Here is a 27470-nt window from a genome sequence, read left to right as displayed (position 1 = left end):
TTAACAGTATGATACTCGTCGAACTGTCAAACTGCCGGACGGGGGGCCGGACGCGTCATCCGGAAGCCGCGCCCGCCCCATTGCCGGCCATGGCAAAACCGTCCAGATACGTTGCGCGATGTCATGTGACGTCGCGAGTTTGACATACAGCATAAAGGACCATCGGCTGGGCCAACCCAACAATGCCAAGCCACAAATTAAGGCTTGCAAGGTCGCTATCGATAGAATCCCACGCCTTGTCCTACCTTGCAGGATTGTCGTGGTCGAAGAAGGGAGCCGTGGCTATCATCCCGGGTTTCCCCGAAAGAGGAGGCAACATAAGTTCATCTGGACACGATCGGAAGGCAACACTCGCACTCACACGGCCAGAAAGGGAGCGAAACGCAACCACGTGTCTTTCCCGTCTTTCCCGCGCGCGGGGCTTTGGTTCAACATCGGGCCACTCCCCTTTCTGTGTCGCCCTTGGCAACGGCTTTGCTACAACACTGAGAACCGGCCCCCTTGCTGGGTCGAACCATTTAACAGAATTGGGGGAGAATTAAGATAAAAGCCGTGTCGGGAGGGAGGGAAGGAATACAGGCGGCAAAATGAGGAAGGAGAGGACGTTAAAAATGTGGAGGAGCTGAAAGGGAAGCTCAAACAGCCTGTCTTGTCAGAGAGGCTTTAACTGAGGAGGAGAGGGGTTGGTGTGATCTCCCCCTTGATGCTAGTGGTACGCCCCGACCAAGATGGCGGCCGCCGGCCGAAAGAAGGGGAGCGCGGGAACTGCAGGTGAAAGGAGGAGAATCGGGGAGCCTTTTCTCGGCTCTCCCCGTTGGGGGGGGAAACGGAAAGGAGTGTCGTCCGCTGATTGGCTGCCGCAAGCCCCGCCCTCGGGAGAGCGCGCTGATTGGCCTGCGGGAGTTGGGGGGCCTTTCTGCAGCGCCCCTTCCGCTGCCCCAGGTGGCCCTAGAAGCTCTTCCCCCCACTATGCTAGGCTATGGGGAAGGGCAGCCAAGCGTATAAGAGCGCAAAAGGGGGCGATCTTCGTGGGTTTTAGCTGGGGGGGGTCCCCAAGAAAGGGCCAAGGCTTCACTTTCCTGAGAATGACCAGGATGGGGTTTAAAACCAGGTTACAATGTGGTTTAGCGCAAAGGGGAGATGGGAAATGTGATCCTTGGGGAGGGCACCCCAAATGCTTGGTGGAAAAGGGGGGCAGCTTTGTTTTAGGGGAGGGTGCATGCAGTTATCTCCTTAAGGGTTTATATATCACACGTAGCTATATATGTTTATATGTTGCACGTATAGATACTTTATCTATTTATATGTTTATATATTTCATTCATATATATATATATATATATATATATATATATATATATATATATATATGTTGCATATATATATTATGTATGTACACATATACATTTATATACACGTACATAGTATGTTTGCTATTTTCTGTGTTTATTGTATATATGTACATGTTTAGACATTGCATTTGTATTTACATTGCATGTTTATGCTACATATATATGCTTATTGTATATAAATTATACGTTGCACACAGGTATAGGTTTTATATTTATATGTATTGTATGCATACGTTTTATACTGCATTTATCTGTGTGTGTGTACACACACACACACACATAGTACAATACACAATATCTCAGTGTCCCTGTGACTTAGAAAAATTACGTTTTTATTTATGTTTACCTGTAGTGTGAACAGATTGTGTTTTCAGACATAACATTTTCAGACTTAACTCTTGTATGAACAGTCAAGGTTTTGAGGTCATGTGAAGCTTGAGTTGGACAGAGCAACATATAAATCCGCAGGACATCTGCCAGTTTAAAATTGGCTGGTTGCCCTCCTGGCTAAATTGCTCTTCACATTTGGGCCTGAAATTCAGTTAAATTGCGTTTTAGAGCCATTCCTTTATTTTGGATTTGTGCTTATTTGTGCCCTTTGCAGCCATATAAGAAAGGAGAAAACCAGGAGAAAAGCAGCTCGCTTCTAAGAACATTTTGTACTCTGTGTTTTACTCAGCGGAGCATTTTGCTAGCCTAAAAGCATACAAAAATAACAATTTTTCAGGCTAACCTCACGCTGCTGTCGCCTGCCTATTTACGCGGCGTGTTAAAATGCTTGATTAATTCCGCTGTTCTTTTTTGTACTGGGGCAATGTGCAGCTGCTGTTGAAAAAAATCAGCAAACGCATCGATATATCCGTGGCTCTTAGTGGGAGGACAAATTACACAATATGTTCTCTCTTTCCAGCATTAGCGCATCGCTTGGAACATTAAATGTGTGGATTTAATGCTTCCAAGGAGGGGGGGGGAATAGGGTTTCAGTAGCCTTCAGCTGCTTAGCATCCAGCTTAGCAGGAAAATTCAACGTTTTGCCACTTCCCCATCTCCTAATAGTGAGTTGTTTTTTTTAAAAAAAAATATTGTGTTTCCTAGAGGCAGTGATTAGATGGTGAAAGAAGCAATCTTGTTTTTTTGATGGCAAATTATGTCAAGAGGTGAGGACTTTCTGATTTTTCTGGCAAGGAACTTTTATCTGAAAAATCTCTATTTTGCAGCTTAGTAGGCCACGTTCAAGCTGTGCATGCCACAGATTTGGCGCAAAGAGACCACAAGTACTCCTTGATTTAACGACCACAATTTCTGCTCCGGAGTGAGACATTTATTAAGCAAACTTTGCCCCATTTTATGACCTTTGTTGCCACAATTGTTAAGCGAATCTCTGCCATTGTTAAGTTAGCAATGTGGTGGTTAAGTAAATTTGACTTTGCTTATCAGAAGGTTGCGAAAGGGAATCACCTGATCACTGCGACCCTCATAAATATGAGTCGGGAAACCTTAGAACAATTCAGACAAGTGGCTGTCTGACCTCTTAAGGATTCTCCCGTGATGGGGCACCCGCAACTTCTGGAGAGAAGCCCTTCCACCGATTAAATATATTTAGTAAATGGTATGATTTACCACATGGAGAGAGTTCCGTGCCAGTTGCATTCCACGCAAAACTGAAAGCTTGAATGCAAAAAATTTACTAAGAATCGAGGATATTTCTTTTGGATTTTTTTTTTTACAGATTGCTTTGGGGCACTTTTTATTCTTTTTTTCTTTCCTCTGGAGCGTGTTTTCTGATGAAGTCAGCTTCTCTTTACCTCTCCTTGTGAAATCTCTGAATCATTGTGACCTTGCCAAAAAAAAAAGCAGCGTCAAACGAGCAGCTAAATTAAGAGCTGAAATTCCACAGCTCCTGGTACAGGAAGGCCTTGTCCTTCAAACACCATCCCTTCGGTACAAGTTTAAGAGAGTTTTTGGCTTGAAAGCAGGTACTTTTTCAATTTCTACACCAGTGTTCCCCCATCTTGGTTTGAAAAAGTGCAGACTTCCATTCCCCGGTGCTGATGCGTTCCTTTGGAGGTACGTTTCCATCGTGGCCCGCTTACTCTCTTCTCATCCCTTTCTGTCCACTATGGGCAGGGGGAAATGGGAAGGGAGGGGAAGCATGGCTGCCTAGGGAATTCTGGGAATTGAAGGCCACACATCTTCAAGCTGCCAAGATGGAAAAACTGCTTTAGAGCCTTCGGATGTAGAGGCGTGCGGCCATCTTGGCAACAATTCAGGTTTTCTAGTCCAAACCTACTCTCTTCTCTAAGAGATGAAGCAGAAGGGATCTCTCCCTGAAACCATTATTTTTTATGTGCTTAAAGGCAGGAAGCCCTGAGGCCAAAGTGAAACGGACGGTGCCACCATAACTGGTCCCCAGGATGGGGGAGTGGCATCAGGTCTTCCGCCAAAGCCTAACCGTGCCTCCCCGTAACGTCCGGAGGCCGAATTTGCCACTCCAGCGATCGGTGCCATTTCAGTGTGTCTTGAAGAGCGTGCACGGAAGTGCCTTGAAACAAGTAAGATCAATCAGAATAGAGCTGGGAGGTCTTCTAGTCCAGCCCCCTGTTCAGGGCAGGAGTCCTTATCTCCTTAACCTCTTTTAAGTTGCCGTCTCTAGTGAGTTTATTATCTGTGTTCTGTGGTTTGTAGGTTTAAGAGCTTTGGGGTGCGTGGACTTCAATACTCAGAATTCTCTGACCAGCCACCTCCCTCTCTTTCTCCTCTGGTTTGTTTCCTTCCCTCCCTCCCTCCCTTTCATTTTCCTTCCTTTCCTCCCTCCCTCCCTCTGGAATTCTGGGAGTTGAAGTCCACCCCTTTCAAAGTGACCAAGCTTGACAAACACGGGTTCAGGGCTTACGTGGATGGCATCACATTGACAACCCAAATCCTACCCTCAAATGTAAAGCAAGTCTTGATCAACCGTGCAATTTCTTGCCTTCCTCTTTCCGCTATTCCATTACAATTTGATATTTGCTGTTGAACTGTGCGGTCCCCCCTCTGCTTCTCCGTCCCTCACCCTCCCCTGCCTGGTCCATCTCTTGACAGAAAGTCCTTGAAAACATGGTGGAGGTGGCCTTCCAGTTGCGCCTTTCGCTCTTCGACGTGGCCTGCCGCCAGTTCTTTGGCAGGACCTGGAGAAGCGCCCCAAGGCCTCTGAAATCCGTCCCAGGGCAGCCACCCTCCGTGGCCTTCCACGAGGTGAGGGCCCGTTCGTGGGTCGTGGTGGGTCCTCTGCGATGGAGGGTGGGCAGGATATAAATTTCATAATAAATACAATAAGTAAAATCTCCTTCCCTCCACCGGTTATTATCTTCCCTGCAAAATACCACTCTTGGGGGGGGGGAAGGAAAAACTTTCTCTAGAATTGGGAAAAAAATTCTGCATGCTTCCTAATAATCCTCCCAGCGCAGTGGTCAAAGGCCAGAACAGCTGGCTTTTCAGATCCAGCAGCAGAGGGTGCTGTCATTCCAAGAATCGGGTGAAAAAGCTGCCAGAACTTTTTAACTCTCTGCTGGCTGAACTTGCCCTCTGGCCAGTGATCCCTGGGTCCTCCCTGCAGCTGGTGTTGGAAATGCATTTAAAAGACTAACCAAATTGGATTGGTAAGAGTTTATTCTGCAGAAAATAGAAAAAGCAATTTGCAAAATGCGGTGAATCTCAGAGATACTTCAACAGGAAGCACACTCAAATGTTCACATCCATAGCATTATATACATCCCTATCGCGATGCCTTCCCATTCCCCTCCCTCTCAGTCCATTTGAAAGACTTCAAAGGTTACATTCTTCTCCAGTCCATCAAAAATAACAAAACACCCCTCTTGGTTGACATTTGTTTCCCTAAGTACTTCCTAAGAAGTAACATCAGTCTCTATCTCTCAGCCGGATACAATGGTGAGAAAAGGTTATACAGATCAAAGAGCAATGGTTTTGAAGAACTATTTTATTTTTAAACTAATGTATTTTTATCACTGGGGGCTCTTAAGTTTTACTTTTTCAAGAAAGTCTTTGTTTTAATCCAGACGTCTTTCCAGGCAGCCCTCTTCAAACGGGATGCCTCTCCTTTAAGGATTCAAAATGGGTTCGGCGCACGGGTTTGCGGTCCCCCAAATTCTCCCCTCTGCCCTCCTAGACGGTGTATTTCCACACGTCTTTGGCTCACCCGGGCGTCTCGATGGTACTGGAGATCGTGGCGACCGCCAAGGGCCAGGGCGCGTCCCCCCAGGAACTTGGCTGCGGCTTCGTGCTCCTCCGGTTGTTTAACGGCAAATCCGAGCCGGTGGTTTGGAACTCGACAGACAAAGGGTATGTTGGTCAGCTTCGGGATGAAACGTGGTTGGAATCGGTGGCAAGCAGTCACTTGGACACTGGTCTAGACGGTTCTCTAAAAGCAGGCGCCCTTCTGCCAGACGGGGTGGTAATTGACACCTTGCCAGGGGCAGTGAAGGGCATACCTTGTGGTGAACATAAAAATGTTGAACTAGAAAGTAGGAGATGTTGAGTTCTAGTGCCGCCTTAGGCAGGACAGCTGGGTGACTTTGGGCCAGCCACCAGGAGACTCGGAATTCTAGTCCCCACTCCCACCTTAGGCAAGAAAGCCGGCTGGGTAATTTTGGGCCAAGCACCAACTCAGCTCTCAAAACCTCCTTTTTTCTCTCTGATCCGATCCTCCCCTTCTGTCTGCAGGCTCGCTTTGTATCAGGGGACCCCCCGCGCCCTCCTGCACCCGCTGTTCCTGGAGCCCATAGAGAGTAAGTCGCGGGGCACCCAGTGGTTTTCACAGGCCAGGGCCCGTGTTCTTTGCACCTGGGAAGTCCTCAGAAAAAGAGCCTTGCAAGGTTGGAAAATTGGAGGGGGGGGAAAAACAGTTCGGGGTGTGGGGAGAGGCGAAAAAGGGACCAGCTGTTGGAAATCAACTCCTAATTGTTGTGTCCAGACATTTTGGCAGCCCTCTGAAATTTGGGAAAGCCGGATTCAAATTGTCCTGATGCAGTTTTAATTTATTATGTCACATTCTCTCTCTTTCCTTCCTTCTTTCCTCTTTGTCCTCCCACCCTCCTTCCCTTCCACTCTCTTTTCCTTCCTCCCTCCTTCCTCTTTCCTTTTTCTACCTTCCTTCTTTCTTTCCCTCTGTCCTTTTTCCTTCTTTAGAGAACAAGTACCTGACAGCGATGGAAAGCAGTCACCTGCAGTGCGCCCTGCAGCTCCACCCACCCTTGGAGGCCATTTACCACCTCCTGCCTGAGAACACCCCCGTGTCCCGTGGGGAGAGGGTCCCCGGGGTCTTAGCAGCACCTGAAGGTACGATCTTTGCTGCCTCGCCGTGGTCACGGGATCAGAATTGAGGGTTGCTGACTTTTAACAACTGCAGTGTTTGACCGTGGAGAGAAAGGTCTCAGTTAACCAAGGTCTCACTTAGCAAGATAAACATGGGGCCCCATGGTGGTTTAGTTCAGTCTTTGACCCTGTCATCGTCTCCTCTCTTTGCAGGGGACTTTTTGCAGAAGCCCCGACTTGTGAAGACGCAGACGTGGTACCTGGACAGGCTGGCCGTCCACCTGTACCCTTCTCTGCAGAGGTTTGAGGAGGAGCTCCTGAGTCTGCTTATGAATGAGCAGGTGGACCTGACTCTCCTCCCTCTCTCTCTATCCCTATTTTCTCTCTCTCTCTCTCTCTCATCCCTGTCTATCTCAGTCATCTATTTTTATCTATCTGTATGTCTGTATCATCTGTTTTTATCTATGTCTGTCTCATCCATTTTATCTACCTCTTATCTATATCATCTGTTTCTCTCTCATTAGACTAAGCCAAGAACTGTCCTTGCTCAGAACCCATTTAATTATAGCTATGATTGTAATTATAATCGGGGCCATCGTGGTTAATCAGGGCCAGGCTTAAGCTCTTTGCATCCTCACGCTTCCACCAGGCTACAACTGTCTTAGGTTGTCCTCCCGCTGAAGCCAGCAAGGATTCTGGGAGTTGAAGTCCAAACGCCTTTAAATTGCTACGGTTGAGGAGTCCCAACAGCTACTTTAGGGTGTCAAGCACTGTTCCAGGTTATATTCTGAAGATGCTCAGTCCTCAAGGATTACAGACTGTCTTTAAAAACCTCAAAACAAATCTTTAGCAAACTGGGATTTTTTTATTTTTATTTTTTTATTTTTAGTTATGAATTTTTTTCTCCGATGGTGAAAAACGGGTGATTTCCCAGAGGAATAGATTGTCTGTATGGGGACAACCGCAGCCTTTTTCCTCATTTGTTTGCCTATAGATCTTTTCCATATCCACATTTCTTTTTTTCTTCTTTTTTTTTTTCTCTTTGCATGCCAGCCTGGGAGCTGCCTTACGTTCTTTGTTTTGCTTCTGTTTAAGAGGAAAATTCTTATCAGCTTCCTGGATGCCAGTTTACCATGTTGACGGTTCCCCCCCCCCAACACACACACGAGGGGCGAGCGCTAATGAGCTGTTTTGCGAAGGGCCCCGCTGGAGATGGATGGAGCCAGAGAGCGAATCCTAAGTTTTAATGTCGTCTCCGGGAGCTCCCTGTAATTTAGAAAAGCAATAATGACCTTAAGGAGAAAAGAGGGAGAAGATGAAACGGTTTAATATCCCGCAATCACTCTGGGGCAGCTTTGAGTTTTATTAGTTTATGACAGATGGCGTAAAATTAGCACCCGGCACCCCACGGAGGTGCATCTCCTTGGTGCATCGGCCCAAAATGGAACTCGCCTGCCAGAAATACCCGTTTTTGGAAGAGGGGAGAGAGGCCATTTTCCAAGTTTTGAGAAATTTCTCAGAAGCCCTCATTTTGGTCCCCGCTGAGGTTTAATTTGAACCGCCAGGTGGGCCACAAATCAATGCAGTAATAAATAAATAAAATAAAACTTATCTAATCTTGGTCCTCCTCAACACCCAACCACAATTAGAACTGGAATTTCCCTTGCTAAGCCAGGAAAACTGTTCATTGAGTTGTGCTAAACATAGAATGAGAGAGTTGGAAGGGAGCTTGGAGGTCATCTAGTCCAAACCCCCCCCCCCCCAAATTTCATGACCTCCTTTGCCACGGTTGTCGAGTAAATCACCAATTATTAAGTGAATCGTGGTCATTAAGTGAATCCAACTTTCTCCCTTGATTTTGCTTGTCGGAAGCTCGCTGTGAAGGTCACAAATGGCAATCGCACAACCCTGGGACCCTGCAACCATCATAAACACGTGCCGGTTGCCAAGGACCCAGATTTTGATCACGTGACATGGGCATGCTGCAGCGGTTGTAAGTGAGAGGACTGGTCATGAGTCCCTCTTTTCAGTCCTGTTGTAAATTCAAATGGTCGTAAATCGGAGACTGTAATAATCCATCTTCCTAGGGATGGGGTACCAAGGGGTCAGCCTGCATACAGTAATAAAGTTCATTGTTCTCTTGTGATCGAATCCAGGCTAATTCGATCCTGGACGGGACTTCCCTCGCGATCCAGGAGCGCCGGCTACACATTGGTGTCCACAACGGCTTGTGCTTCGTGCAGACCCCCCAGGTGGTGGTGGTGGTCCCTGTGGCATTGCCAGAGGCCGGCGTGCGCCGTAAACAAGGAAGTCCCCTCAAGGGCAGGTGAGAGCCGGGGAACGGAAGGCATGAATATCATTTGGGAGACCACGGGAACGAAGCCAGCTCCTTTCCCGTAAGGAAAAAAAAAATTTAACGTGGTGGAATTGAGAAGACGATGTTCCACCTTTGCAAACAGCCCTTGTTTCTTCTTCAGTCGTTTGGTTTTCTGATTCAGACATCCCTCTGTCATAGCTTAGAGGGGAGCGATTGGCGTTAGAAGCACAATCTCTCACAAATTAGAAAAAAGCACGATCGAGCAGCAATCAAACGGAGGAGCTGTGGCAGCACCAGGGTTTCTCAGCCTGGGCTACTTGAAGATGGGTGGTCTTCAACTCCCAGAATTCTCCAGCCAGCCAGGCCCATTTTTTCCCCTCCCAGAGAGATTGCAGAGGAGGGGATTATAAGAGAGTAAGCAGGCATACAATGGAGATACACATCAAAAGTTATTCCCAGGGGATTCTGGGAGTTGAAGTCCACCCATCTTCCAAGTTCCCAAGATTGAGAAACACTGGACAAAGTGGATGGTCTAGGTGGATTTCCTGATGGGTTGCAGCAGAGGAGAAGACCTTTTCCCACCAAGTCCATTCTGAAGGAGGCCAGCTGGAGTGAGATCAGATTGATTAAGAATTATTAGTGGAGTAGCTAATTAAGACTTGGAGGCCACTGGTGGGTAATTAGGTGCTCCATGTTAATCTGGACCTCTTGGAGGTCTCTTGAAAGGATCCCAAGATAACTGCATGTAGTGAGGACTTGAGAGCAGGGGTCGTTCTGATGACAAAAGATTGTCTCGCTGACCATTGAGAGGGGATTACCTCTCTCGAGCTAGGTTGCCTTTCCCAACCAGATTTTGGAATCCATAATTCATTTAACCAGCGAAGTCATTGAGCATCCTGGTCTGATGGGTTATGGGCATGGAGGCCCAATGGATGTGCAAGTTGGAGAAGATTTGGAAGATACCTTGAAGTCAAATTCAGGTATTACGGTTGCCTCTCCAGGGAAAACAAAGACCCAGATGCCCAGAGTCAACTTTGAAGGTGGTGAGAAGAAGTTGCTGAACGTTAATGGTGATCCCTCACTCTTTTTCTTTGGTTCTTCCACACCCAGTGCTGAGGGACAAGCTCTCATCCTGCGAAGCCGCATCCACCTGGCTGAGATGGTGCCTCACCCAGCTTTTGGAGTGGTCTTCCTGTTGGAATATGTCTTCTCTGTTGCAAGTGGACCTGATGGGAAGGTAGGAGATGACCTTTGGGTGTTTTCTTCTTCCAGGTAATTCAAGGGTCGATTGAGTGGACTTCTTTGTGAATGTGCAAATACTTTTCTGAAGCTGGTCTCTTCCAGTGATCGTAAACTTTCATAATTCATCAGTTGCTTGGGAATTATGGGACTTTTTTACCCGGAGAACTGGGGGACGCCAGCTTGAGGGTTATCTCAAGGACTTCTTTTGAGATCCAATGGACACTAGGTTGAGGGCATCTCAAGGACGTGTGTTGAGCTGTGGAAACTCCAGATTGAGGGCATCTCAAGGACATCTTTTATTGGATGAGGAATTACATTATGCATGTTGGTCTCCAGAACAAGCCCTAGTACTTGTGACCACACAGCAGTTCTGGAAGTCTCATGTTGGTGGTACCAAAGTCCGTGATTCCGTAGGCCCTTGAGATGGAGCTGTCGACCTTCAGCATCACATTGTGTTCTTCACAAAAATAAGGATAAGGACAGGCGCCCGGAGATAGTTTCAAGTTTTATTTATGAACAGGGACAGGAAACGTTCAATTCACTTTCTTCTCCTCCTTCCTGGGAGGGGGGCGGAGAGAACCTCCTCTCCTTCCGCCAGCCTCCCTCTCGGCAGGAGCCCATCAGCCCAGAGTGGCTCCTGGCACGGCCAGCCATGCGGAGCTGAGGTCCAGGCTGGTGGGGGTTGTCCCCCCCCACACAAATCTTTCTTCCTTATCTGGAGGGGGCTGCTCTCCTTCTAATTAAGGGAATTGTCCTTTCTGATCCTCCTGGGCTTCAGCACGGTGGCGGTCGAACAGGCTTGACTTATTAAGCCAGGATTAACCCTGATTAGAAGTGCGGTCCTTCCTGGCTGGGCCAGATATTCAGTTCTGCTACTGCGGAATGGTGCTGCGTCACTGGAGGTTTTTAGGAAGAGGACTGGAGAGCCATGTGCATGACATGGTCTAGGGTCTCCTGCTTGAGCAGGGGGTTGGACTGGAGGACCTCCGAGGTCCCTTCCAGCTCTGTTAACTTCTAAACATTAAGAAGTGGGAAAGGGCCGGCCGAATCCCTAAAACCTTAGAAAAATTGAACCCCTCCCCTCCCTCTCTTTCTCTCTTCCCTCCATTCTCTCTCTCTTTCTCCCATTCTCTCCATTCCTTCATCTTCCCTTTCTTCCCTCTCTCCCCGTTCTCTCTCTCTCTCTCTCTCTCTCTCTGGTTCTTCCTTCCTTCTTTCTTTTTTTCCTTCTCTCTCTCTCTTTTCCTGTCTTATCTTTCTTCCCTGATCTGTCACCATCCCGTTCTCCCTCAGACACCCTCGATGACCTCCTTGACGTCTGCAGCCTACATGCACTCGGTCCGCTGGGCCCTTTGGCAGCCTGCTCTAGATGCGAATCCCACGGACGTGGTCCTTCCCTTGCGAGGCGGAGCTCAGCTGAACCCCCACCACGTCCTGGTTTATAAGACCCCTCCGGACACCATGAGCTCCCAAGAGGTGAGAGACCCTTTCCCCGCTTGGCTCTTGAATCTCAGATCTTGGTGGTGGTGGTGATGGGGTGTGTGTGCCTGTGTGCATGCACACACACACACACACACACACACACACACACACACACACGTAAAATTGCAGGTGAAGCAGATCGAATCGGGCATCCTGGCGTTTCAGTTCTCCACCAGCTCCGAGGAACGACCGAGAACGGCCGCCAAGACTCCCGGCGTCAAGAGAGGAACGATGCTGCCCTCGGTCCAGTCGCCCGGTGAGGACTTCTACTCCACCTTCCTTCTTGGGGGAACGTGGGGGGGGGCATCAGACTCCTTCCAAGGTTGAGGAGGCCCTCCAGGACAGCAGTAGGGGGTCAGAAACAAGGCAGTCCCCGACTTACGACCGTTCCTTACAACACAGTTAGGACGCTTGGCGATGGAAGTTTGGTCCCGATGACTGTCATTGGCCCCTTTTCCTAGTGCCGTTGTTGCATCAAACGGCTGTGGAATAAACGGTCGTAAGTCGAGATCTGCTTGTCATCCAGACAGCCGGCAACTGAGGTCGTAAAGTGGGGCTTAACAATATGCCTGCCCCAGCGGTATAAATTTGGGGCTCCCTTGTGGCCGTAAGCCAAGGACCCCCTGGACACTCTCTCTGCTCAAGGACCGAGCTGCAGCTTAGATTCGATCCGCTTCCGGTTCTCTCTCTTCCTTTTTCCCTTTTTCCCTTCTCTTGACGGAGGAAACGAGAAAGGGGAAAGGAAAAAAAAAAGGATTTTTCCCCACAGCCACTAGAGGGCAGTCCGTTCTCGCTTTTTCTCCCCTTTCCTGCCCTGGCGATGTTCCGGGGTGGGCCAGGGAAGACCCGCGAGGTCCCTTCCAGCCGTGGGATCCCTACGATTATGGTGACGGTTCTTCCTCTTGGTCCTTGTCTAGGTTCACCTCCTTCCCTCCAGATGTTGGTTTCTACTCAGGATTATGCGCAGGGCCCCGGGGTAAGGCTTTCTGTCTAGTTCCCTGCGGGGAAAAGAAACAGAGGGATATTTTCGGTTACAGCCAGTCCTCTATTTACAACCGCCGTTGAGCCTTAAGCACTTCCTCGATTAGCAACTGAAATTTGGGACTCGGTGGTGGCCGTGAGCCGAGGACCCCCTGCGCCCTATTCTCGCCTTGCCTTCGCTCGTGCGTTTCACAAGTGGCTTCTGCTTGCAGCTGTCGATGTCCGAATTGTCAGCGTCCCCGATAAAGAGGACCGTCCAGACTTTGCGGCAGCCGGTCAGCGATGCTGAGCCGTCCCGGGACAGTCTTCAGCCGGCCGGAGAGGTAACCGCTTCGGACAGGCCTGCGCAATCAAAGACTGGCCAAAATGCCCGCTTTGCCTTTTGGGCAGAAAACCCAGCTTAGCTTTTTGAGATCGGATGGGGCCCTCAGTTCCCTCAGACAGGAGGGCGACACCGTAGGGAAACTGATCCGGGGTGCCCTGTGCTTTGGGGTGCACGATGGACACCACGAAAGCTCTGGGATGGCCAGGGGATTCTGTGCGGACACAACAAAAAGGGCAGCAAAGAGGATTAGGGGTTAGGCCAGGCTCTGGAACATACAAAGAACAATGGCAGGAATTCAGTATGGCCAGTCTAGAGAAAAGATGGACGGGGGTGGGGGGCAGGATAGCAGTCTTCCAGTATCTGAGGGGTACCCCCCAAAAGAGGAGGGGGGGTCAACTTATTTTCCAAAGCAGCTGAAGGCAGGAGAAGAAGCAACCTGGAATTAAGGAGAAACTTCCCAGCAGTGAGGACAATTAACCCGTGGAACAATCTGCCTCCAGATGTTGTGGGTGCTCCATCACTGGAGGCTTTTAAGAAGAGACTGGCAGCCATTTGTCCAGAATGATATAGGATCTTCCGCTTGAGCTGGGGGTTGGACTAGAAGACCTCCAAGGTCCCTTCCAGCCCTAGGATTTTATGATTCTGAGATCGATCCGTTCAGTCACCAGGCCTGTCGAGTCCAGCCTCTTTGGCCTACCTCCACGCCAGCCCTGTCCTCCGTCTTCGGAGATTTCCTCCATGTCCCTTCTCTCCCCTCCCAGCCGGAGCAGAGCCAAGCAGGCATTGCTCACCTGGAGTCTGACTTGAGCTACGGCCCCCAACTTGAAGATTCGTCCCTGGTGGACCAGCTGCAGGAGCTGCCCTTCACGCCGGTCCACGTGCCCATCCTGGCTTTGGGAGGAGCACCTTGGCGGAGGTGAGGCACCCGAATCGGACAGGGTTCCTCGGGGGTCTGGACCGCCCTCAGAAAGAGAGGAGAGGGGTTCACGTTCCCCATAGGGCCGTTTGGGGCCAAGAAGTGGGGGGGGGGGGCGCTGCAGAGCTGTCTGGAAAGGGAATGACCCCAGCGCTGCAGAAGATTGGAAGGATGTGAGCTTCTAGAAAGGAGAGCAGTGTTTCTCAGCTGTGGCCACTTTAAGAGGGAGGGAGGAAAAAGAGGCAAGGAAGGAAGGAAGGAAAAATGAAAAGGAAGAAAAGAAAGGAGAAAAGAGATTGAGGAATGAAGGAAAGAAGCACAGTGGGAAGGAAGGAAGAGAAATAGAGAGAGGGAGGGAGGGAGGGAGGGAGGGAGGGAGGGAAGAAGGAGAGGAAAGAAGGATTCAGAATCCCCTCCCTTCCCCAGCCCGAACACCGGCCCCACCCGGGCCTCACTTGCCCGCCTGCGCACGGCTGGATTCCCGGAGCTTCTGGATTGCAACAAGGAGCCGGTGGAGATGCTGGATCCCAGCGATCCCGTCCCCTGCAGCCCCCAGCGGGAAGGAGCCGACCTCCTGCCAGACCACGAGATCCACTTGCAGTTCCTGGCCTTGAGCAGGTGGGCCAGGCCTTCTGGGGCCGAGAAGATCTGTGCACGTGGAATTACTCCTCAATTTACAACTGCCTTTTTTTTTTTACTTCTGGCTCCTGACAAAAAGCACTGGGTGCATTTTTGCCTGAAATGGTGTGTGTGTGTGTGTGTGTGTGTGTGTGTGTGTGTGTGTGTGTCTAGTGTAGTGTTTCTCAACCTTGGCACTTTAAGGTGTCTGGATTTCAACTCCCAGAATTCCCGGGCGTTAATGCATTTCTTTTGATGTATATCCCTAGTGTGTGCCTGCTTATTCTTTTATAATCCTTTTCTCTGCCATCTCTCCACTCTAGGAAGTAAGGGGGGGAAAAACCTCCGGCATAGCTGGCTGGGGAATTCTGGAGCTCTTCACAGGTTGCTGAGTGCTTCGCCAGTTGAATCTCCGCTCCTTTCCTTCCACCAGGCCTGCCCAGGACGGCCCTGCCACCTGGCCCCAAAGCGTCTACTTCACCCTCCAGTTTTATCGCTTCCCCCCGGTCACCACGCCACGGCTGCAGCTGGTCCAGACTCAGGCCTGTGGGCCGGCGACCCACATCCTGGCGCAGATCAACCCGGACGGGAGCCCCAATCTCGGTAGGGCTGGGACACAACAGGGGAGAAGAGGCTGACGAGGAGAGGACCCTGGGCTAATATTGCCTGAGATCCCCGTTGGCCAGTTTAGCCTTTTTATGGGGCTCAGCAGTGGTTCTCGGCCTTAAGGTGGACTTGAGCGCCCAGAATTCCCCATCCAGTCACTCTCTCTGTTTTCCCTCCCTCCCTCCCTTTCTTCTCCCTCCCTGTCTTTTCTTCCTTCCCTCCTTCCCTCCATTCCTCCCATCATCCCTCTTTCCTTCCCTCCCTCCCTCCCTCCCTCCGCAGCCCCCCCTGGTTTCCATCTGAAGTACGCGGTGGACGTGGCCTCCCTGAAGCCAGGGGAGCCCCGCTGGTTCCTCCACTACCTAGCCCAGCATTCCCTGCAGATCGACGTCTGGGACGGGGACTCGCTGCTTCTGCTGGGATCTGCTGCCGTCAGACTGAAGGTAGGGGAGGAAAGGCTTCCGAAGCAGTCCTCCAGTTGCAAGAAGCGAGTTATGTCCAGTTTTTCACCTGGCGTCCCCAGGGCTCACGGGAGCCAAATTCGGACGCTTGGCGACCGGCTCGTGTTTATGACGGTCGCAGCGTTCCCTGGCGGGGGTGTGTGTGTGTCACGAGATCCCCTTTTGCAGCCTTCTGACTGGCAAAGTCAAGGGAGGGAGCTGGATTCGCTTAATGACCGTGAGACTAGCCTAAGGGATGCAGTTATTAGTGTAAAAACTGGGGCAAGAAGACAAGTCGTAAAATGGAGCAAAACCCGCTTAGCCACTCTCTCTCGCCTAGCGACAGAGTTTTGGGGCTGCGTGGTGGTCGTACGTCGAGGACTGCCTGTGTTTCCAGGGTGGGGGCAACGGGGACAGAGGGAGGCGGCCCCCCCACATTTGCCCATGACCGGCCACTGCTGGCTTCCCTTCGCAGCACCTGCTCCGCCAAGGCCGTCCGGCCGTCCAGGTCTGCCACGAGTTGGAGGTGCTGACCGTGGAGTACAAGCCGGACGCGAGCCTGCTGAGCGGCCAGGGCTTCCGGCCTTGGGGAGTCAAGCCCATCGGGGTCCAGGCGGTCCTGAGGGCTCAGCTCCACCTCCGCCTGGCCAACATCGGTGAGTCGAGCTCTTTGTCTCTCCAGCCGGCCCTGAAGCAATTTGCCCCGGTCATTAAGTGAATCGTGTGGACTAGCCAGACTCGGGGATCCCACTTGGCCCTGCCAATCCCTCCCTGCCCTCCAAGTGTCGCCATTCTGCGGGCATCTTCCTGCCGCTTTGTTCTCCATCTTGATCCCCTTTGACCCTCTCCAGCCCCCGGGATGCAAGCCTCTCTTTGGGGGAAGGAGCTTCTCTCCTTCCCTGCCGTTAATCAAAGCCTCTCGGCTGCCAGAGGGCTCTCCTTTGATACTGCCTCTGCTCTGAAAAGGCCACCAGCCTTACTTCGCTTCATTTTTATCGGGAGGAGAGGGAGCGGGGGGGGGGAGCCTTTGGCTTGCAGGCTGGGGATGAGATCAAAAGAGCCATCGGGGTTGTGGGAGGAAGGGATAAACCTATGACGCATCATCGAGGTGTTTCTTTCCAGAAGCCAAAGGCAGGGGGCCGCTGAGCCTCCCCCGGGTGTCAGAAACACACAAAGATTATGGCCACTGCAAAGCAGGGGCAGGGGGGGGGGGGGAGAAAGAAGAGAAGGAAAAGAAAAGGAAAGAAAAAGACAGGGAAGGGAGGGAAGGGAGGAGAGGGAGGGAGAAAGGAAAGGAAAAAGGGAGGAGGGAAGGGTAGGAAGGTGATAGGAAGGAATGGAGGAGTTTGAGGACATTGTTTTTTGGCAGCTGGAGACCCTCCGGGTGCCCTTGCAAAAAGTTTTCATTAGATACGACTCCGTGTAAGGTCTAATAATTTTATTATTGTATAAAACCGAGATAAATGACGAACGCGAAGTGAGGAAAAGCAAGAGAAAGGAAATCAAAAGTGGGAGCTCCAAGTGCAAGGGGGAAAAAAGGAAAAGTGTTTTCTGATCTTGTCACAAGTACAATTGTCAATTTAGCTTTTCCTCTCCGGCTGCAGCCTCGCTCTGTTCTTCCTCTAATCTGTTCTCTCTCATCCTCGAAAACCATCAACGCAAAGTTCATTTTTGTTCTGTTTCATGCCAAGGAAAGGGTCCATCAGGGGTTTCCAGCCATCCCTAAATGCCGATATTATCTCTCTTCTGATCAAAGAAGCCGATGCAGCAGCTATCTCAGCAGCTTCCATCCTCTCCGCCCATCGTTCCTCCATCGTGGGCCGTGTCGCCTCTTCTTCCTCCTCCCCTCACGCGCTCCTCGACGGAGAGATGAAGATCTGGGTTGCTCCATCACCTTCATTATTCATGAAGAGGAGATGTCTTTGTTTCCTCCGTCTCCTTGTCAAAATGGAAGCTCGCCTGAGGCATCCAGAGATCTTTTTTTTTTCAAGGAGAAGAAGCGAGACGGGCCAAGAGAAACCACAAGAGTGTGAAATATATATATGTATCTATCTCCATCTCCTTCAGATCATGATGAACATGAAAGTCACCCGCTTGACGGTTGTCAAGCCTGGGAGATTGGTGAGATGCGGTTGACATTTTTAGAGCAGGACACAGATCATCTCGTGAGGCTTCCATTCCTCACGTTCCACCAGCGTGACCAGGATCAGGCTTTGGCTGTGCGAAAAGAAAGTATTTTGGTTTCTACCATCGCTTTCCTGTTCCATGTATGAAGGTCTGGAATGAGGCGACACGCCAACGTGATGCAATTGTGAGGGCTTTGGATAAGCTTCCTCCATTGTATGGTCTTAAGAACTGGGGTGATGTCTCGGCTCTCTTTGACCTAAAGAGGTTCAAGGTCTTGGTTATGATCTTTAAGTCCTTACATGGCATGGGTCCGGGTTACCTCAGGGACCACCTGCTGCCGGCGTCAACTCCCCTCCGCCCTGTGCGTTCCCACAGAGAGGGCCTCCTCAGGGTGCCTCCGGTAAGGGAATGCCGACTGGTGGCCCCCAGGGGGAGAGCCTTCTCTGTGGGCGCTCCGGCACTATGGAATCAACTGCCGGTGGAGCTCCGGATGGCATCAGACCTCCGAACCTTCCGTTGCGGCCTGAAGACCCACTTATTCGAATTAGCTGGTCTGGCCTGAAGGGGGAATATGGGCTTTTAAAATTGTTGTTTTATTATTGTATTATTGTTTTATTTGGGCATTGGTTTAATCTTATTTTAACTTTTGTATCGTAATTTATATATGCCCTGTGAACCGCCCTGAGTCCCTAGGGAGAAGGGCGGTATATAAATTAAATAAAAACTAAAACTAAACTAAAAACTAAAGAGCACAGAGAAGAGCGACAGAGACAATGAAGGTCATCTTGGAAGCTTCTTCTCAAGAAGAACCTGGATGTCTTCAGCCTAAAGAAGAGAACGCTAAGGGAAGACCTGATAGTGGTCTTCCAATCCATAAAGAGGTCTCATGGGGAAGAAGATCGGATTTGTTCATAGCCCCCAAGGATAAGACAAGGACCAGTGGTCTGAAGGTCTACCAAGGCACATCCAAACTTGAAATAAGGAGAAATGTCCTCAGCTATTAAGCACTGGAGCAGCTTTCTGGAGGGATGGGGCTCCGTCATTGGAGAACTTGAAGTCAAGGGTGGACGTGGCAGGATCAGAAGACCTCCACGGTTCCTTCCAGCCTCAGGATACTATGATTCTGAGATAGACAGATAAGATACATGACGGAGGGAGGGAAGGTGGGAGAGACGGATGGATGCATAGGCAGAAGGATGGATGGATGGATGGATGGAGCGGCTTGTCTCCAGAAGCTGTGGGTGTTTCATCACTGGAGGTCTTCAATAAGAAACTAGACAGCCGTTTGTCCAGTCTAGGGTTCTGCCTGAGCATAGGCTGGACTAGAAGACCTCCAAGGTCCCTCCCAGCTCTATATCTTCTAACCCTTCTCTTCCCCACACCCCAAATAGGGGAAGTTCAAAGGACCTCAACTGTGCTCTACACCAGCCCCTTCTCTAAGAAGAGTGGAGCCCTGCTAATGGGGACCCCCCACTCACACACCCCATCCTTCTCTTCTCTTACAGGCCGCCGGAGCGAACGGGGGCTGCGGAGGTCGCACTCCTTACCCCCCTCTTGTAGACGAGTCATCTCCTCCCAGGACGGGGCCAGAGGTTTCCCTGGTGGCAGTTTGGTCTCCATCAACCCTCAGAGGGGTAAGTTGCCCTTGATTTTGGGGGTGGGTGGGAGGACAGGAGCTCAACGGGACAGGTATGTTTGTTGAGTTTTTTTCTACATTTGCAGGCCCAGGTTTAGTGGGGGAAGGTCTCCTCAATTCTTTAATTTCCTCTTCCTTGGATGGGTGCCCACCCTTCTTTCCCAAGGATGCCTGCAATGGCCTCCTCACCGAGGGCCAGAGACTCTGTTCCGAGGAACAGTGAATCAGCGGGATGGCCTCCAGGAGTTGTGGGTGCTCCATCGCTGGAGGTTTTCAAGGAAAGTTTGGACTGCCTGTCTATAAAATAATAATGAAATAAAACGGAAACAGGAAAGAGAAGTTTTTGCACTTCAGAGTTGCACTTGCACACACCTCTCTATGCGTGTGTGTTTGTGTACGCGTGTGTTGTAAAAGTGACTTCAGCCAATTTGTCACTGCTGGGGGAGAGCGGCCTGAACGGCAGAGTCAATTGAAGGGCAGCTAAGCGAAAAATAACACTGGATTTTCTCGTTCTGTGCTGGCGGTTTTGATCTAACTTCCCTCCTTGGATCAAAAACTCCTAACTGGAGCTGAAAGCAGCACAAAGTTGTGATTTCATCCAAGATCTGCAATTTAGGGGGGGGGCGGCTTTCGTGCTGCTCCCCAGCACTATCAGAGAGTCCTCGACTTTACGACCGTAGTGGAAGCCAGTCGGTTGTGATGGTTGTTAAAACACGTGGCCGCACGGTCGATTTCCTGGACTTTTTTTCTCTTGACGGTTAAGTGAGTCACCGCAGTTGTTAAGAAACCGTGGTGGTCGTGAAGCGAATCCTCTGCCCTCAGTGGGTGTTCTTCCAGGAACTGGAATTAAACGTGGCAAAAATACCCCGTTAATTTCCATTACGGGACCCCAAGGCCCTGCAAACAGCCATAAATGTTGGCTAGTTACCGAGTGTCACGTCACAACGCGGGTGTGGCTTCAAACTTGGGATTTGGGTTGTATGTAGCCCTGGGGAGGTCCATCGCAATTTCAAATTGCCCCTTAAGTCCCCGGTCGTAAGTCAAGGGCTTCGAACGGTCACCACCCACCGGTCGTAAGTCACTGTATTGGGGCTTAGAATTTAACCTAGCCGCGGTCACGGCCCGATGTAAACTATCAGTGGCTGAGCCTTAACTGGGTTTGATGTGGGTTGGCTTGACGGCCACCCTCTGGCGCATCTCTTCCAGTTGGAAACGTGTGCCAAGCCAAGAAACTGGCCGAGGTGGACAGCGAGCTGGCTGCTCTCCTTTTTTCCCACTTGCGGGAAGTCAGCGCCGCCTTGCAGCCCACCAGCCAGGAAGCCAGCCTGGCCCGACGCCGGAAGCTGGAGAGGATGCTTTCTGTCAGGAGGAAGGAGTGCCAGGAGGGCGACGTCGGGAGGAAAAGCAGCTTCATCTTGGTGAGGGACGTGGCGGTCGCATGCGTGCGGGGTCAGCTCTGGGCCTTCTAATTTAACCCGAGGACCGCCCACCCCACTGTTCCTTCAGGCTGTCTTTGTTTCCCCCCCCCCTCCCAGGGGCGCCACGAGGACCGGGTTCAGCACTCCAGAGACCTCCAGCTGATCGAGGCGTACCGAGAGCGCATCAAGGCCGAGAGCATCACCTCCATGCTCTGCCAAGCCATCACCACCCACCACACCGTCTACGCCACGTTGGGCACGGCCGAGTTCTTTGAGTTCGCCCTGAAGAACCCCTACAGCGTCCAGCACACGGTGACCATCAGGATAGACAGCCCGGAGCTCAGGTAAAGAACAGCAGGGGGTCGCCTGCCCGTTGAGAAGAAGCTGGATCTCTTCCTCGTGGGACTCCTTTGGGGAGGAGGGAAGCCGTAGGAAAGGAAGGGCCCCAAACTCAGCAGGCGTCTGCAATGCGTCGTCACTCCCAGGACAAGCCGCCCCAGATTCAGTAGCTTCAACATTGGTTGGAGCAGGTGGTCCTCCAGGTATTGTTAACCTTCAGCCTGATCTCCAGCCAGGAAGGAGGCAGTGGAGGTTGGAGGTACATCTGGAGGCCACCCACAGTGTCCTCCCTGTTGAGCCAGAGAGCCAGAAGGGGACCCAAGGGACCCCTTGGAGAAGCCTCCCTCCAAAGCCACTTTCTTCATTAACGTGGTCCTTGCTCTTCTCCTAGCGTCATCTTGGACGTCAGAGAGTGGAGGCGTTTTAAGGAGCTGACCCAAACGGTCACACCATTGGAGGAGGACATGTTTCATCTTCACAACGGCCTCACCCCTCAGGTCTACCTCCGTCCCAAGGAGACGGTCTACATCCCCTTCAAGTACCAGACCTTCTCCATGGAGCAGGCAGCCATGATGCAGGTGGGGAAGTCCTCGCCCCTCGCTTTTTCCACACAGGAAAAAGTCCTCGAATTACATCTGTTTGTTCAGACACTGAGGTTGTAACTTCAAGTGCGAAAACTGGTCCTAAGTCCCTTTTTCCAGTGCCGTCGTAACTTTGGACGGTCACTAAACGGGTGGTCGTAAGTCCAGGACTACCTGTATTCATGTAACCGTTGTCTTTTAGACCACTTTGGAGATGTAAAGCTGGGTGGGGGTGGGGGAGAGGGGTCCCTTCGTGGTCGTCTGCCATGCCCTCTCTTCGACTTCCAGCAAGGTCCCCCCGAGCTGACCTCTAAGGAAGGTGAGAAGATCCGCACAGCCGCCTTTTCCGGAAAGTTCAGCGAGACGCTGCGCATCAAGGTAATAACGCAGGAAGTGATGGACGGTGCAGCTGTCATCTGGGGTGAAAAGCCTTTGGTGACCCTGCTGAGGTGGGCAGTTCCCTACTTTGTGGGCTGGACACGGGATGGCAGGAGCACCAGGGACAAAAGCTGAGGGAAGTGGTGTCCTGGATATTCTTCCTCTTCTTCTTCTTCTTCTTCTTCTTCATCCCCCCCTCCTCCTCCACCTTCTTCTTTTCTCTTCCTCTTCTCCTCCTTTTTCTTCTCCTCTTCCTCCTCCCTCTCTAGATCGTCCTTCTCTTCCTCTGGGTGTCTTCTCGTCCAGGTGTTTTTCACGGTGGGCAGCGGCAAGCCCCTCGCCATCCTGACCGTCAGCGTGGAATCCCAGCCCCACGCCGTGGATCAGACCTTCCGCTTCTACCACCCGGAACTGACCTTCCTGAAGAAATCCATCCGCCTGCCTCCGTGGCACACGCTCCCAGGTGGCTCCCAGCTTCTCCTCCTGGCTAAATTGGCCGTATTCTGAGCGTTTAGGATACGTCATGCCCCATCATTGCAAGTTGATCAGAGAACTTTTGATGCTTTATGCGATATAAAAGCATTGAAATCTCCCTGGTAGGTCTGAACTAATGTTTCTCAACCTTGGCAGCGGACTTCAGCTCCCAGAATTCCCCAGCCAGCATGCTTTAAGATGAGTGGACTTCAATATCAACCTGCTGGCCGTGGAATTCTGGGAGTTGAAGTCCACCCATTAGTTAGGTTTTTAGTTGAGTGGGTCACAGTCCGTTGGAGTTGCCGTTACTGATAAAGGAAGAGGGACATTTCATTCGAAGCTGTTGAGACCCTCCGTTTTGTCCTCGGCAGGGGCTCCCGTAGGTGTTCCTGGTGGAGACCCTGAGATGTTTGTCCGCTGCAGTGACCCCAACGTCATCTGTGAGACCAAGAAGATGGTACGTACGGTTGACTACCCTAAGCTTTGTGGGTATGGTTGGTGCGATTGATCAGGGCAGGAAGCGAATTGTTCAAGGGGAAGGGGCTAGAACATGCCCTCCTGGCCTTCACAGGTGAACAAAGCCCATCCCTTTGACTCAGAACCGATGGTGTGAATGCAGCAAGATGGATCTCTCCAACTAGGGTTGACCAATGTGAACTCAACCCTCAAGAACATCTGTTGGTTGTCAAGGACACCAATATTTGTATGTTCCATTCTTCCAGAGGGTTCTGGGGCAAAGAGATGGCCATCAGAATATCCCAGAGCTCTCTGTAGGCATCTCCAGACCGTAGCTTCATGCCACGGTCCAGCAGGTAGCCTCCACTGAAGGTGGGCAGTACCAATAGAAGAGAATCTTTGTTGCTCAGGGTTGAACTGGGGGGTCCTTGGTGCTCTCTGAGCTTGGTGGTTTTCTTGCAGACGTTTCATGATCCAACTAGAGAACTTCATCAGAGCAAAGAGTGGGTAGGAGAACCATAGAGTTGCAGTACTAGAAGGGGTTTCGGAGGTCTTCTAGTTCAACCCCCTGCCCAAGCTAGGAGAACTTATACCATCCTGGACAAACGGCTGTTGTCCAGTCTTTTCTCGAAGACCTCCAGCTTGGAGTTACGTAGATCACGGATTCCACCTATAGAAGTCACTGGTTTTGGAAGCCATGTAGACACCTACTTGCATCCAAAATCCCGTGTCCTAATTTTAATTCCCAAAGGAACCAAATTAAATCTGGTCTTGATCTTCTCCTCCAGGGACCCGGAGAACCCCAGGACATCTTTTTGAAAGTTGCTGCGGGTTCAAGTCCCCAAATCCAGAGATTCTTCGTGTTGATTTACTCGTAAGCGTCGCCGTCTTTAAACACTATTCAGACTCCGATCAGCAGTTAGCAAAAAAATAATAATAATTCAAGATTGTTGCTATCAAGGTCATCTGCCTGCATTAAGGCGAGGAACATTAGAGATTGAAACCGTTTGAGATAGTCCCCACCTCCTCGGAAGTTCCCAGGTTTGGGGGGCTGAAACTGTGTTTTTTGTCATCACGGTCCTCCTGCAAGGTCAGCCTTGCCGAGTGCATAACTTGCTTGAGGGGCCTTGTAAAATTCACGGACAAGGGCCTGGGTGAAATTCTTCATTTTTAAGGAGGAGTGGGGGAAAAAAGAAAAGAAAATTGGAGCTGCTTCCCTTGTGACAGGCAGTGAAAGCAGGGAAGGGAGGGAGGGAGGGGAGGAAGGAAGGAAGGAAGGAAGGAAGGAAGGAAGGAAGGAAGGAAGGAAGGAAGGAAGGAAGGAAGGAAGGAAAGGAAGGAAGGAAGGAAGGAAGGAAGGAAGGAAGGAAAGGAAGGAAGGAAGGAAGGAAGGTGATCCTTCCCTCCCTCTCTTCATTCTCTCTTCTTCCTTCTCTCCCTCCCTCCCTCCCAGCTCTGAATGGGGGATAGATGTCCTCCAGGGAGCCCCTCCTGCTCCATTTCTCTGCCTCTCAGGACCCTTTTCTCCTCTTTCCTTTGGGCAGAGACCCCTGGCTGGCCGCCCCCATCCAGGTCTGGCAGTTCTACCTCCACTGCCTGCAGTGGGTCGAGGCCAGCTGCGTCCTGGGTCAGCTGACGCGGCTTTCGTTGGTGCTGCGGGGGACCCACACCCTCCGTAAGGTGAAGGCCTTCACCTCCCACCCCCACGAGATGAAGGTAAGCCCCTCCAATTAGCTTGGGCGCTGAAAGAGTGGGCAGTCGCTCCGCCAACGTATTCAAGTTTCTAGTCCTTCCGGTGGGGAAACGGGCCTGAGGTTGACCCAATCAGGACTTTTCAGCAAAATGCTCCCAGTTGCTCCCCTGTCTGGATTACTACGACCTGCTCTACGTGGGGGCTGTCCTCGTCACTAAACGAACTGTTGCAAGCAGAGGACTATTGCTGTTTTACGCGTGATTGCTGAAATACCACGGTCTTGCGGTTGCTCTAAGCTTGATCGGCATGGAAGCCCCGTCCAAAGTCCGCCAATGACTCTGGACGGTCCTCTCTGCTCCGACGCGAGAGCCGGCCAAGAATTTATCGTGGGGAAGCCGGCCGCTAATTGCCTTTTGATTAAAGCTGTCCTAGAGCTCGCCGGGATGCTGTCCAAATTAATGAGGTCACCTGGAGGCAGATCCTTTGGTTAGGGGAAGTTTTTTTTATTTATAAGTATAAATGGAGATTGTAAGAGAGAGGCAAACTCAGTTAGCCTCCCGTACGGGAGGAAAACGTTGGAAAGTTTGGGGTCCGGTCTAAAAAGGGCAAAGAAAATTGGCTCTGTTGGCGGAGACGTCGTCCAGGGAGGGCGGTTTTGAAGAGGGTTGGGTGGCGTTTCAAAAAAACGGTGCCAAAGAGCATTCTTTTATGGAGGTAGCCCGGCATAAGACCTTTATCTTTTCAGCGTTGGGGGGTGAGGGAGGGAGGAAGAAAAAGGAAAGGAAGGATGGAGGGAGGGAGATGGGGAGGAAGCAAGCAAGCAAAAGAAAGAAAGGATAGGTCAAGGGTCAAAAGGGAAGGAAGGGAGATGGGAGGGAGAGTAAGAATAAAGGAAGATAGGGGAAGGAGGGAGTGACAGGAAGGGAGGGAGGGAGGGAGGGAGGGAGTTGGCTGGTGAATTCTGGGGTTTGAAGTCCCCCATCTCCACATGACCAAGTTTGCGAAGCGACCCGGCCTGTCCCTAAAGGTGAGATGCCCTCCCTTGGCCTGACGGGACACCGCTTCCTCTCCCCCCTCCAGCTGGAACCGGACGGGGCCTTCGTCCTGCCGGCCGGCGGGCTCCAGGACCTTCACCTCGGACTGCAGCCCCAGAGCGCCGGCAGCCGCTTCATCTCCCTCCACCTGGTGGACGTGGAGTTCCACCAGCTGGTCTCCGCCTGGCTGGTCTCCGTGTCCTGCAGGCAGCCCTTCGTCTCCAAGGTTAGCCTCGGGGGACCTTCCTCGGGGCCGGGGAGACCGTCGTGGAGCGAGGCCGAGGAGTTGTTTCCCTTTTTGTTTGGGGGGGGTGTCACGTGACCTGGGGACGCTGCGGCCGTCATAAACCCAAGGTCCCTTCCAGGTCTAGGATTCTAGGTGGTTGGCTGGCCACAGATCGTTTGAGCCTCTCCCTCTCCTTCCCCCCCACCCACCCCCGGCAGGCGTTCGAAATCCTGCTGCCTTCCGGCGGAGGGAAAGGTTCCAACAAGAAGATCACCTACACCAACTCCTACCCTTCTCGGCGGGCCTATTTCCTGCACACCAACCATCCGGATTTGCTGCATTTTAAGGAGGACTCCTTCGAGGTGAGGGAGGGGCTGCCGAGGGGGGCTCTCTGGGCAGGTGGGGGGCGCGATTCCAACGTCCTTGGTGCGTGATTGTTTCCGTGCAGTTGTTTCCTTACCAAACTGGGTAACATCTTCAGTGCTCTGCACTGATGGCGTTGCCTACCAAGCACCCCACCGGTCTCCTCCTCCTCCTCCTCCTCTCCACAAATCCCTCTAACCAACCTGGGTGACCCCAGAGCAGGCCGATCAATTCACAAAAGACCCTCTCTTCCCACGCACCCCAAACCCGCTTGATCCCGAGCCTTCTTAACCCTAACCCTAACCCCTGCTCTCCCTCCAGGTGGGCGGAGGGGAGACCTACACCATCGGCTTGAGGTTCGCCCCCAGCCAGAATGCCGGTGAGGAGGAAATTCTGATTTATATCAACGACGCCGAAGGGAAGAACGAGGAGACATTTTGTGTGAAGGTCACCTACCAGTAATGGGGCGTCGGGCCGGAACCCCTTATCAAATTAAATCCCCCTTTATTTCCCTCTGCCTTCTCGTCCTCGTACCCCTGGTCTGCGAAGCCCCCCCTCAAATCCGAATCGGATTCCATTCCTTCTCGCACCCAATTGATAGTCCAAACGGATTCCTCGCTCGTTGGTACCATCTGTTTCAATAGCAAGTCAGATCCATCCTCCAGCCCTGGGATCAGGGATCCAGTCCTCCTCCCAGCGAGGGTCTTGGGGGGGGGTGTCTCAAGACCAACCCTCAAGGAAGAGGCAACTTGTCTTTCAAAGAAAAAAATAATAATCTGTACCAAAAACATTTTAAATCTGCACGCCAAAAGCATCTGAAGTTGATTCGGAGGAGCTCAATCGTCCCAGCAAACGAGAATGATTTGGTCCGCGTGATTTTTTGATGACCCCATAAAAGACAAAAAAAGGAACACATGTTAAAAACCTGGAAAAATTTGTCTGCACCAGGATGGATCAACTTTTCAAAGCCTCAACTTAATTTGAATGGTCAATAATTAACACAGCCTTTTCAGCAGTTTTATTTTTAAGGTTTTATTCGCTGGGATTAAAATTGGATATCTATTTTCCTCTGCCGAGCTCATATCTGCAATATTTACTGAATTCTGAGGGTCTTTTTTTAAAAAAAGCACTAGTGAGGCACACAACCACACACAAA

At 51.2% G+C, this 27470-nt stretch overlaps 1 protein-coding gene across 1 annotated transcript; it reads left to right on the top strand.

The window, feature by feature from the left end:
* Positions 1 to 731: 731 nt before the first annotated feature.
* Positions 732 to 27470, top strand: NPHP4 (nephrocystin 4). Its single transcript, XM_081341606.1, has 30 exons — positions 732 to 771; positions 3710 to 3904; positions 4434 to 4586; positions 5518 to 5690; positions 6072 to 6136; positions 6537 to 6686; positions 6876 to 7003; positions 8819 to 8988; positions 10090 to 10216; positions 11515 to 11697; positions 11833 to 11959; positions 12621 to 12679; positions 12897 to 13007; positions 13780 to 13925; positions 14352 to 14543; positions 14977 to 15146; positions 15432 to 15592; positions 16065 to 16245; positions 19222 to 19350; positions 20559 to 20770; positions 20888 to 21114; positions 21501 to 21687; positions 21979 to 22068; positions 22375 to 22531; positions 22914 to 22999; positions 23787 to 23872; positions 24543 to 24714; positions 25772 to 25951; positions 26170 to 26313; positions 26636 to 27470. The coding sequence occupies exons 2-30, from the start codon at positions 3767 to 3769 to the stop codon at positions 26774 to 26776; spliced, it is 4245 nt and encodes a 1414-aa protein (XP_081197732.1). The 5' UTR covers positions 732 to 771; positions 3710 to 3766; the 3' UTR covers positions 26777 to 27470.

This window comes from Vipera berus (assembly GCF_964194415.1).
Source record: "Vipera berus genome assembly, chromosome: 17".
NCBI lineage: Eukaryota > Metazoa > Chordata > Lepidosauria > Squamata > Viperidae > Vipera > Vipera berus.
Note: the sequence above shows the minus strand (reverse complement) of the source record. Positions and strands in the feature narration are given on the sequence as shown.